Raw genomic sequence first — 12,900 nt, forward strand, 5'->3', positions numbered from 1 at the left:
TGTTTTATTTTGTTAGTCCAGATCATCCTAAGTGCTTCAGTGTAGTCTAAGAAAGAAGTTGATATGTATAGAATTGAATTTCTAATTCATTTAAACTGATCCCTTTAAATAAAAATATCAACAAGCTCAGTGTTTTTTCTTTTTTTCATGAGTGGATTTTGGGGGTATATCTGGTGCCCTGTTGTGTACAGGACACTGTGAGATGTGTGGGGGGCAGGGTGGGGCAGCTGAGGGGCTTGGAGTAGGGGCAACAAGTGAGCTTTGGAGAGGAGTGGAAATTCCGGCCCACCCCCCTGTGGTCACGTGTCCTTCGGCGCTTTTCCACTCTTAGCCTTGCTGTCTTCTGAGCATCGGTACATAACAGCTGTGACTTTGGCAGGTGTGATTTGAGAACATCATATGCACTGAGCTAATAGGCCGGCCAATGACTTTATTCAGCTCAAATTTATTTCGGACGAGCCTGTGGCTTTGCTCTGTTTCAATAGCAGGCATTTTTCTAAGGTACAGGAGAGGGAAGCCACTGGCTGGGTGAACGTGGCTGATCTCGGAGGCGAGGTCGATGCCGCTTTCTGCTCGAGAGCCCCTTTCTCAACAGGAGGGACAGCGCGTGTTTCTTAGAGTCCATCCCATCACTTTTATGTGTCATGTATTTGCCTTGTTTAAAATGGCGTGTTTTGGGTCTGAGTCGATTTCTGATGCAAGAATGAGATACCATGTGTGTTGAATGGCAAAAGACGGGGCAGGCAGGTGTGCTCAAGAAGCCATGGAGAGCCAGACGGACGGCTTTCATTTGGGGAGAAAATGTCCCACAGACTTGTTTGCACTTACTTGACGTTTATGCTCCTAACTAGTTGGGACGACTTGGGATACGGAACCAAGAAACTCCTATCAGGATCTTGGGCTGGAAGAGAATGAAAGCAAGAATCACGAAGGTGGTGCCAGGAGAGGCTGGAGCAGTTAGCCCATTCCGTCGAGAAACAGCGCTCAGGTCTGTCAGAAGCGAGAGACACAGCTTTTTAAAGTGAAGTCGGTAATTCGTGTTAACACAGCCAAGTGGGGGGCATTGAAAGCCCGGGAGAGCACCCACAAACAGATTCCTCAGGAGTAACCTTACCAAATTCCACAGCTGTGCCACCCCCTCCGAATCTGACTTGGACTCAGAGGCAGGTCTGGCAAAGCAAGGTAACTCCCACCTATGCCAAGAGGGTCTTTGGGGACCCAGTTAAGAAGCAGGCAAACCTTGTCAGAATAGACTATGTTTTATGTCCGGGGTTGACTTCTCGCTTCGTAATCAGCGAGGGATGTCAAGTATCTCCCCAGTCAGCAAACTACCTGTTTTGTTTCCCAGATTGTGCTGAGGCTGCCCAAGCAGACAGGATGGTCTGGTGCCAACCAGATGGTCTGGAGATAGCACGCCTGGGTATGGTCAGTGTCAGTGCCTCCTCGGGTCTGCAGAGCCTTGGAATGCTGCAGGAGGCCTGGGAGGCCGGCCACCCTGCCCCGAGGCTTAACAGCGATTGGAGTGGGAGAAGGTGGTAGTGTAAATAAGACCGCAGTCCCCCTGTCTTCTGTGGGTAGACTTAAAAAAAAAAAAAAAAGAAAGAAAGAAGACAACGACGAAAAAGCCCTGATAACCTCTTGCTCTGCAAAATCCCATACAAGCATTCTTTTGAGTGTAGAGTAGTTAAGATTTAAGATGTTTGCTGGTTTCATGAACCAGGATCAGACAGTACCAAGAAGCCTCTCGTTCCTGATTCTCATCGGATTAAAAATCTAGAGATGACCCTATCTTTCCAAAGGAAAAATGTCTGAATCCAAATCAGAGTTGTGTGGTGACCGACAGCGTGTATGTCTGAAGAGATCTTAGAGAAGCAGCACTTTGGAAATATGCTGCGTGGTGCAGATTGGCCACTGTGTGGGTGGTTCTCTCTTCGTTCTAGAATTCACCAAACTTTATTTGGTTTATTTGTTAGCACTTTTTTTATTGCTTGTCTTCCTGTTGGTGGAATAAGCTCCGGTGCTTTTACAGCACTATAAAATACAATTGTAGTTATTGGATTGCTACATTAACACCAACACCTCGCATTTGCAACATGTTTTAGACTTTAAAAATATTTTACATTACATACGGGATTGTCTCAAGTTATGGGAGTATTGCATATGGATTATAATTATATTCTGCAGATAGGGGAATTGAGATTCATTGGTTAAAGAACTTGTCTAAAGTTACTCACATAGCTGCTCATTTAGGCAAAAGTGTGGGCCAAAATACAGGTCTCTCACCTCCACACAGGTCACGTCATTGGAAATTCTGAGTCTGGGAATTATACCCTGTCTGTATCCCCTTCCATTCGTAAGCCTCTTGTTTGGCTTGGTTTTACTATTTCATATTTGCCCATATTCTCCTGTTACTTTCTCATTAGAGAATTCTTGGCTGTTCTTTGCATTGGTTTCTCTGTGAGCGCATTATATACACCACGTGATATACTGCCTGTGGCCTAATATCCGTGCGAGAAACAGCGATTTTTACATTGTACAATTCCGCTTTGGAATGTACTTCTACCTAATCTCTGTAGCTGACTCTTCTTACCTTACCCTACTCAGAGAAGGATTTGCCTTATTGGATCCGGCCTCTTATCCCTCTGATCTAATATTCAGTTTCCAGCAAAGCTGTATGTGCCAAGCCATTTCAGAGGAAAGCAGCGTACTCTTCGTGACCGGGAATTAGGAAACAAAACCCGTGTTGCGATCCTGGCTTTAGGCCGTGAACAGGTTGGGTAGCTTCTTTCTTCGGTGCGTGACTTTACGAGATTGTAAGAAACTTTGAGTTATCTGTTTATTGGCTATTTAATGTGAAGCCCTTTGATGCCTTAGCTTAATTATTTAGTATTCCTCGTGACAAATAGAATGCATACTTTTTTAAAGTTCTGAATTAATAACAAACACCGTAGTTGACTGATTAATTAAATGCGGTTTTGCTTACTTACGTGATACGTATAGTTCACACCAGCTTTCTACTATGTTTTAACATGACTGAGACAAGTTATATAAATTCTCATGTTTCCGTTCTCGACTTGAGTTTACACGTGAGAATTATAGCGCAATCATTACTTGAATACTTCCTCGTCATTGACTCCCACGGTTGCATCAGCATTAGCTGTGGAGGTTTTTTTTTTTACAGCCTATTCCAGAACTCCACTCTAGAGAAAAATGACTTTTCAGAGTGGAGAGTAGGAACCTTTATTTAAGCAGGTGCTTCTGATGTTTAACCAAGGGGGGGATCGCTTTTTGAAGGTTACATGGGGGAGGAAGGCGTCTGAGGTGAGCAAAGGGGTTTAGACGGGGCTCACTTAGTCGGCAGACGTTTATTGAAAGGTGTGTCCATCAGTGTGCTGGGGGGTGGGGCGCCCAGCCAGGTAGTCTCCGTCTAGGGGTGCGTGTGCTATACTTCCGTGAGAAGCACCCCAATGACTGTTGTGGAGTGCGCGTATTATGTTGGACAATGTAGAGTATTAAGAAGAGGTCCTAATTCAGCCCTTCTAGGACTAGTGTGGGAGGTGGGGGCGGAGGATGTCCGGGAAAAACACCCCAGAGGGATGATACCTGAACATTCTTGTCCAAGGAACAGTCAGAATGTATCCTTTTGACAATAGAAAACAGCGCAGAAAAACCACAGGTCATTAGGTGTTTGCGAGCGAGGACTGATGGGGTAAAAGCAGCATTTATAGGGTGCTGGCCGGAGAGCAGGACTGGGATCCTGGGGGCAGGAGGCTCTTTCCCTCCAGCAGGTGATAAGAACTTGCACCACGTCCTGAAAGAGAAGAAGGGGTGATGACGAAACGTGAATGGAACTGACGTGTGACTAGGTATGGGGCGTGATGGGGAGGAATGAGTCATAGGCTTCCATCCTGATGACAGCGGGCAGTGCTGTCCTTGACTGAGATAAAGGGGTTGTAAATAGAGGCGCTTGGACAGAGGATGATGAGTTTCTTGTCTTTTTCATCTTTTGTGCATTTACCCCAATGCCTAGCAGAATGCCTATGCTTAGTGATGTTTTAGTTAAAATGTAGTTTGGCTGCCTCGCTGTGACTTACAGAAGATATAAGGTTAATGTCCCCTTTCATGGCAGTGTCTGGGCAGGTGAGTATCCAGGGCGGTAGAGTGGCTCTCTTCCAACAGGTTGTCCAGGGATTCATTTCCTAGCTCTTCTGGGGCTTCCCTGTGCCAGGGTGTGGGATGGGGAGGACGGCTCACCGCCACGCCCTTGCCTTGGAACCTGAGAGCAGAAGGAAAGAGGAGTGGAAGAGCCGCACTCTCTTGCTGCCTCCTTTCCCCTGCCTGTCACTCGCTCACCTAGGTGTAACGTCAGCAGTGAAAACTCCTGCTTTAGCTGGCCAACCCTGCACCCAGCTAAAACTCCGAAGTTCCATTGCTAAAAGGATGAGCAGGACTTTGTGGCGTAAGTTCTTAAATGTGGGACCTGCTACAGAGTTCCTTAGAATTGTGCTTAGAATTTGGTCACGTTGAGTTGAAGGAGGAGGAAGAGCTAACACACAGCAGTGCGGGGGAGGTCATTAAAGGCTCAGAATAGTGGCTCAGAACTGTGAGCCGGCCGTACAACGTAAATACGTTAGGTCCTTCGAAAGGCTGCGGATATACTTCTCAGACCGTGGGGAAAAGCAAGACATAAAAATAAAACAAACAAACGAAACAAGCAGGAGACAGTGCTTATGGGTTAGGTGGTAGGAATTAGAGGAGAGAGAAACCAGGGAAATAACTGGAAACGTAACCACCTAAAGGTACTGGAAGATATTGTTTCCTGAGGTAGGAAGATAAAGGGATGAAATAGTATTATAGAAAGGATGAAAAGTTAAAGAGGACAAAAAAAAAAAAAAAGGATGCAGGAATATGTGTGAGGAGAGAAAACTGACTTAAATAGGACAAAGCAGTTTAGCTACGATTTATAGCTTGCCGACATTAGGCTCCCTTCAGAGCGTCAGATCGAATGGGACAGTCTGCGGAAAGAATCTGGTCTGTGGCAGCAGGAAATTGTTTGGAAGACGATTCAACAGAGGAAGGGTTCCCTTAATGGTATGGCCGTATGTCTGCCAAAGCTCTTGGTGGTGGTGCATCTGAGGGATGATATTATGATGCATTGTTTACTTTCTACTGTTTTGATGCCAAAATCAACACTTATGGAGAGATGAGGAATGATTTCCTTAAGCAGTCAAAGACGTTATTTTAATTTCTTAATAGCTCTCTTTAGGTTAATTTTATCATCAGGAAGTAGTGGGAACCACATTTAGTGACTAGGAAAGTTCAAGTCCCTTCTAAAAGGAACGGATTTCGAATACGGGGTATTTTGATTCTCTAGCGTATCGTCACATGGCGGAAAGAAGAATCTTTCTAGACTCACTCAGGACCTCGGTGTCCGGCATCTGTGTCACGTCATTTGTCTAAGTATATTTCTGACATGTTTGGCTTATGCTAATAGGGGACACATTTGGCATGTGGCATGCAAGGGTTTTTTTAATGACCTGGGTGTGAGGCCTGCTCAACAGCCAAGGAAGGGACTTGGACACAGATGTTGCCTTTATCTCCCTTTATTTTTGAACTTCAGAACAAGAAGGAATTCTAGGTCTAAGCTCGACGGGTTCAGTCATTTGTTTGAAGCTGTTTGATCTTCTTGTGGCGCCCAAGAGAAATACAATGAAAACTACATATTAATTTTTAAATGTTTAGTAGCTATAGAAAAAGCATAAGGGAACAGTTGAAATGAATGTTAGTAGTATATATGTTTAGTATAAAATATCTAATGGAGTGTCATTGGACTGTATAATCAGTATAAAAAAAGCAGTGAGCTATTTTGCATTCTCTAGCAAAACCCAAGTGTTTAAGTTTGTGCGTATTTCAAAGGTCTGATTAGCCACTGTGCCTTGTCCGGTATCAGGAAGCTCGGTTTTAAAGTATTCATTAGTACTGTCTTGTTCTCTGCTTATTTCCGTGTTGACCGGACTCTGTTGCTCACAGGTCTACCATTGGGGAGTTCATTAAGGGTTCCCCCTAATGTTGACTGTGGGAGTTGCACTGGGCATTACTGCTAAGGGGGCATGGTTAGTGAATTAGTTTTATACTGTTCTACTTTTTGACTGTCAGGCAGGAAAGCACGTGAATGGGATCTCATGGCCTTCCTTTCCTTCCCAAAGTACCTGGCTTTCAGTCATGACCTGAGATTTCTTGATTGTATTTAAAGTTCCTGGTGGGCAGATCAAAGCTCTTCTTACCCTTTACATTTCCTTTCAGTAAGTTGACGCTGGCTGAAAGTCACTCTGCCCTCTGTTGTGAATTTTTTGAGGCTGTCACTTAAGGGAAGTTGGTCTTGGTGGAGGGGGGACATTATCATTATGCTATCCCACTAGATTTAGATGCACCTTTGTAAAAAAAAATACATTTTAATTGTATTTCATGGTGGTGATTGGGTTATTATCCCTTGCTGTTATCATTCTGATGAATTATTGAATCTTAAAAAAATTACATATCTGAAGGAGTAATCATTCTTTCCCTTAATGTTTTTTTACCATTTAGTTCTTTTTTAAAATATTAATTCAGAGGTAAAAAGGAATAGTTTACCTAAGATGATAAAATCACCGCTGTTAATTTGTTTTTCTTTAAGGTAAAAAGAAGTTGATTTTTTTTTTTTCTGGATGTGTTGTTCTACATCCCCTTGCTTTGGTTTCCTCACATTCATTTCTTTTCCTGACTTATTTTAGAGGGATAATGCATAATTTAAAACAGCTTAAAGCAGCTTTAATATTGAATCTGGGGCTCTGCCTAGGATGCGGTGGGCGAGAGGCAGCAAAGCAGAATGGCCTTTCACCCCGGACCCCTGGGATCCTCAGTCTCCCCAACAGCTCTGTAGCCCTGAAGCTGTAGGGGAAGGCATGGGGGATGATGAGTACATTTTCAGTTAAAGTTTCCATTCCCATTCTGCATTTGCTTCCCCAGTGCTTCAGTCTGTTCAGGGTGCTCTAATAGAATCGGCCCTGGTCTTGGTGGTTTATGAATAACAGAGATTTGTTTCTCACAGTATGGTGGCCGAGAAGTCCAAGATCAAGGTGCTGGCAAACTCAGTGTCTGTCGAGGGCCCTCTTCCTGCTTCATAGACATCTGTGTTTTTACTGCGTCCTGTAGTCTGCAAGGGGCGAGGGGGCTCTTTGTGGCCTTTTTACAAGGGCACTAATCTCATTCATGAGGGTTCCACCCTTATGACAATCCCCAACTAAGGTGCCACCTCCAGATACCATCATGTCGGGCATAAGGTTTCAACAAACTCACTGTGGGTGACACAGACATTCGGTCTGGAGCCCCTAAGGACTGTCCTTTGTGGCTGGAGAAGTACTTTGCCCTAGAGCCCTCAAATGGTCCTTGTGAAGGATCAGTTTTTAAGTCCCCAGTCCATTATTTTATGATACTCTTGTAAAATAGAAGTACATTCCTGGAAAAATGAACATAGAGAAAACCCCCCAAAAGACACGCCAATCTAGGTTCAACAGATAAAACATTTATCCATCATATTGCTGTAACATTTCTAACACTCTCAATTTCTGTAGGTATTTATTGCTTAATGGGCAGGTAACGCACAGGACTGGGCATAGGCCTGTGATTCACAGTTTGGGGTGGGAGCACCCCTCTGTGCCTGTGTGATTCTCATAGCAACCTCTCTGTGAAGTATGTCCTCTGTTTTTTAGGTCAGGACCCAGAGATCAGAGCAATGAAGTGAGATGCCAAGGGCATGCCTGGGCTGGAGCTGGAATTCCAACCAGAGCTGCAGCTCCTCTACCAGGGTCTTTGTTAGAATCAGAGGGAGGGATCACTTCCCCTGAACTGGCTGGCTTCCCACCTTCACTCTGTACCCTTGGGTAGAATGCATCATAATGGGTAGAATGAACTGCTGTAGGATGTGACCCTGTTCCAATCTCCCTGTGCTCTCCCGGCCTCCCTTTGCTAGGAGGGGAAGGGAGTGGGCAGAGGAAAGAAGGTAAGTGAAGACTAAGAAACTGGAACTCAAGTTAGTGAAGACTGCTGGTTCTCAGTATTCCTAATGCAGGTTGTACTCAACCTTAAGCTTTTGGAGAATCTATGAACTTAATTACTGTGTACTGTCCTGGGACTCCCATTATGAGAATTTCCATGTATAGTCAGTCATGTAATGGAAGGTCAAGATAGATAGAAAAATAAATTAATACTTAATGATCTGCACAAATACTTTCAATATGTCCTCAAAATCCTTGCTGTTTCTATTATCATACTTCTACTATGAGTTCCCAGTACTGGCTTCATTTATAAATTAAATGAAACAATAAAAAATATATATACAGTGGAAATAAGACCGAGGCTATCTCCTTGACGTGTATTCCTTCAGACCATAATTTAGTTAATATTAACGTTAACCATATTTCTCCTCATGCTGCATAATTATATGAACTATGTCAGGTTTCTGGAAGTTTTGTTTGGGGTTGTATGTATGATTTTTATCCCCTCCCATGGCCTAATACTGTGTCCGTTCAAAGCAGACGTGTGTGATTGGTCACGGGGGATTCCAGGGAAGATAATGAAAACTTGTTTGCAATCACTAGACTATGATGCTGCACTTCTCGTTAATAAGGGTTTGAGTTTCTTAGGAAAAATTACGTGGGAGGAAGGAAAAATAATTAATTCTCTTGTAGAATTAAACTCAGCGATGAAAAGTTGACAGGTATTTCACTTTTGAGAAAACATTTAAAATGCTTTTGTAAGTATTTACCTTTTTATAGGTATTATTGAAATCAATACACTGTTTGCTGGGTATATTTCTAAGATTGGCAAGTACATTATCATGCTGAATATCTATGACAACCTGTTGATGCTGTTTATTTATTTTTTTAGATGGGAAAACTTAGGCTCACGATTCTAAGTTTTGAGAAGCAAAGCTAACGTAGGTGTCGTTTCTTCTTTTGAGGAAGCTCTGCCTCTTGCGGGGTGTTGCCCCTTTTCACAGGTGGCTTTCAGAAATGACTGGGAGTGCTTGTGGGTGGTTCTTCCGAAATTATTTTCTGTTTTTCTCCACCCCCATCCCTGCCGGGGAACCCAGAATGCTATTATTGCTGTTGGGAATATTGTTTCACGCTGTGAAATTGTGTGGCAGCTGGGCACAATTATTTTATTAGTTTCCTGATTGACCCAACTTAAACCAAAGAGGAAGACAAGGTCAACATATGTGATAGCTGTTGGAGGAGCTGTCGGTTCTGGTGATTTAACCGTAACCTTTTTCTCCCCTTCCCACCAGCGTTTTTCCCAGTGGGTTTCTAACAAAACGCTGAGGGTGGATGGAAATCGTTGCCCTTCACAAGACGGGAATGTGGAGCCACAGTCTCATAAGCAGGACATATCAGGGTGTGTCAGTGTTTGGAAAACACAGTTTACACGTCTGTTTCGCAGCAGCGTGCCCACCTCTATTTTAGGAGAATATTTGGTGGTGGTGTGTGACTCCTCAAGACTCTCTGGGAGCAGGAGGGAGACTGAGCCGACACAGCCCTTCGGATCTGAGGCTCACATCCCTCTGTTAACTGGCTGGCATGTGGGCCAGATGCAGAACGAGAGGGCCTGCCGGTAAGCCAGTGAGCTTTCTAAGCGACCCGAAGAAAAGCCCTTTCCTGCTGTGCAGCCGGCCTGACCTGATCTAACAGGTTCTCCATGTGTGCACCTCCTTTCGCCCTGGTTGACCAGGTTCAATGCCCCACCGTAAAAAAGGGGACTCTTTCTAAATCTCAGGCTGCAAGTTATCACAGGTACAGTTGTTATTTTACAAAGCCCTCGCGGATTTCCTAAACTATTAGAAACAGCACTTGTTGGCAGAGCAGGCGCTTACAAGCCGGGTAAAGCGCACGACATCGAGGGCAGTGGTGGCTGCTGGGGAGAGACGGTGGGGTCTGAAGTTTTCACAGCATAAAACCCCAACGCTCTTGGCAAACCATTTTTGAATACTTTAATTAATGATTTTATGTGTTCTTCATTTAGGATTCAAAATAACATGTTATTAAACGTATCCCTGGAGTTCAAATTAACATTTCCCCCCTTTCTTTCTCGAGCAGGTTGTCAAGTTATTAAGCAACAAAAGGTCACAAGCAGTTGGAATATTAATGTCTAGCCTTCATTTAGATATGAAAGACATACAGCATGGTGAGTAGAAAAATAAAAGTTCAGCTTTCGAATACTAATATTTGGGCTGAAGAGTGTGATGTTTGGTGGTCAAATTATTTCGGAGTTTTTGTGTGTGTTGAGGTTAGTATATTTCCCGGAAGTGCTACCAAACTTTCTTCCATGCTGGAAGATTTTTCTGTTATTTCTCTGTCTTGTTAAGAGCCTGATTCTCATGTGACACATTTAGTCTGCATTAATAAATATTTACATTTTAATTCTTTACAAGTACCGGTCGCACTGTGTTCTGTTACCGGTTAGACTGGATCTGAAGTACTTACTTCTGGATGCCAGGGTAGAAGAGTGATGGATGAGCCGTAGAGAGAGGCGGGGGTGGTGGGGTGTGTCTCAGCCACTGAAAACCTAAAATTTTCTAGTAGGTCAGCTTCAACCAGCGTAAGAGTTACAAGGAAGCTTGTTTTGATTGTTGGTTTAAGAGAGTTCTGATGATCAGAGATATTGAATAGAAGACAGGACTGCCATATTAAGTGATTAAATGAAAGCTCAAAACTGTTCAGGAGGCCGACTGAGCCTTCGTCTCAGATGTTTTAAAGCATTGGATGGGGGTTGGGGCATGCTGTCCTGGTCCCCCATTCCAAGATCCTGAGATGCTGGAAGACTCACTGAAGCTGATTATTATGTACAACTTTTCAGGGTGAAGAACTGGTCCCCTCTCTTCTTTCAGTTATTTGGGGCAGCTATGGTATACACCACCGGGCTTTTCTATACGTAGACGGACTGAATTATTTTTTCCTAATAACCATCAAAGATAGTTTCAAAGTATCCTTGCCTACTTATATTATTGTTCGTGGTCCAGACACATGGAAGCAGTAATATGCATGGTCTTTTGTGATTTCTTTTATGTTGTTGCTCTAATTTATGTCTTCAGCCAGGCCGATGCAATATTTTTTTACATTTGGAATCAGGATGATTTTTAACATTTTCATAGTGGCTTTAGAATCAATATTTTAATACTTGAGTTCTACCCTACAACTGACAGCCGTTCCTTCGCCTTATCCTCTGATCGCATTTATGCTGAGAGATATTGCCTGAAGGTGAATAGAGGAGCTAAATTTATATCCAGAAGGTCCCGTAAGCTGTCCAGAGCCTTAGAATAGGTTTAAAGCAGATTGAATTATCCAATGGAATGCCAGTTTACCTATTAAAAAAAAAATGTGGTTTCAAGTACAACACAGACCTTATAAATCATGAAAACCTTTAACTGACTTTCTAGCTTACCCCTTTATGAGTGTGGATTGTATTTGTTAGGCTTAAAATATTGTGTGGAATAATCCGTAAATTGCACACGCTTGGTCTGCCTTGTGGATCGATGAGTAACTCTTAGTCACAATTGAAGTTTTTATTAAACTGGTTTGGTGGTGAGGAGCCTTCCTCAGGCTGAGGAAGTGTTGGGGGCAGTAGTCATCGAACAGGACACCGAGTCTGGCGCCGAGAAGTACTTGGCGTCTCTAACGCTGGCAGATGCAGCCCAGTGAAGTCATAGAAAGAAATCTGAAAATAATGATATGGTCCTTCCTGCAGTGAAATATTCAACTCCGGTTGAGTTAATAATGAGAACCGTATGAACAAAGGAGTCCACCTAACATCTGTGTCTGTGGTCACGCCAGCAAGAGTTCATTGAAAAATTTGCAAGCTTAACATGCAACACGAACAATAACGTAACGTGAATGTCAGTAGTTGAGGGGTCACACAGAATTATGCATAAACCTTATCCTATTAGGATGTACAGGGATGGCTTGAGTCACTTTGAAACCCGGCACACGGTTTTCTAAAAAAGGGTTGCATTAAAGTCTGAAGAAGCAAGCAGTGTGGCTTTGAGTGGAAAGAGCCTCGTTCTGCCTCAGTATCTTGTCTGGAATCACGACTTAGGAGTGTGAATCACCTGTGGTCTGTAGAATCAACTTGACTTCTTCAGGGTATGCCTGCACTGAGAACTCCCCAGAAGCATAAACGTCATTGATTCTGGACGTTGAAGCAACCACAGAATTTATCCAGACCTCCGACGTCATCTTACAGAAGAGCAGCAAACTGAGACCTTTCAGCGGTCAAGTTTCTTTGTCAAGGTCACGGAGCTAGTTAGTGGAACAGACTGAGGGTGCACCAGCCCCGACTTGTTTATATGCAGATGAGATGCTTCTCTAAGACCGTGCCTTTCCTGCCGCCAGCACTGGTATCTCTAAAACAAGATGTATGGAAGATTGTCTCTAAAAAGGCAGGAATTAGTTTCTCTCTGTCTCTTCTTCCCCATTCAAACTCTAGGAAACTGACTTTGTAATGTTTCTGCTTTAAAGGGCCCTGTGAGAGTCATTAGTGTGGAAGGTTTGGATTATAGTTGCCAAAGGTCTAATTGTGGTCTTGCTGCTACATCCACTGAGCACCAAGTCACACCCAGACTTGAAGGGACACACAGGCTATTTCCTGCAATAGCGCATGTGGAGGCCTGGCTGGTGTGGCTCAGTGGATTGAGTGCCGGCCTGTAAACCCAAGGGTCGGTGGTTCGATTCCCAGCCTAGGGCACGTGGCTGGGTTGCGGGCCAGGTCCCCAGTAGGCAGGGGCACAAGAGGCTACCACACATTGACGTCCCTCTCCCGTTCTTTCTCCCTCCCTTCCCCTCTCTAAAAATGAATGAATTAAAAAATAGC

The 12,900-nt window shown here is 43.8% G+C and overlaps 1 protein-coding gene across 2 annotated transcripts in view; it reads left to right on the top strand.

Annotated features, from left to right (window-relative positions):
• The window catches only part of FMN2 (formin 2), a 266,913-nt gene that overhangs the window by 99,826 nt on the left and 154,187 nt on the right, over positions 1–12,900 (top strand). For both annotated transcript variants that reach the window (XM_053912937.2, XM_053912938.1), the window contains one exon: positions 10,131–10,218. In XM_053912937.2, coding sequence (XP_053768912.1) covers positions 10,131–10,218 — 88 coding nt within the window. The remainder of the gene's footprint in view (positions 1–10,130; positions 10,219–12,900) is intronic.

Source organism: Desmodus rotundus, chromosome 10 (assembly GCF_022682495.2).
Source record: "Desmodus rotundus isolate HL8 chromosome 10, HLdesRot8A.1, whole genome shotgun sequence".
Taxonomy (NCBI): domain Eukaryota; kingdom Metazoa; phylum Chordata; class Mammalia; order Chiroptera; family Phyllostomidae; genus Desmodus; species Desmodus rotundus.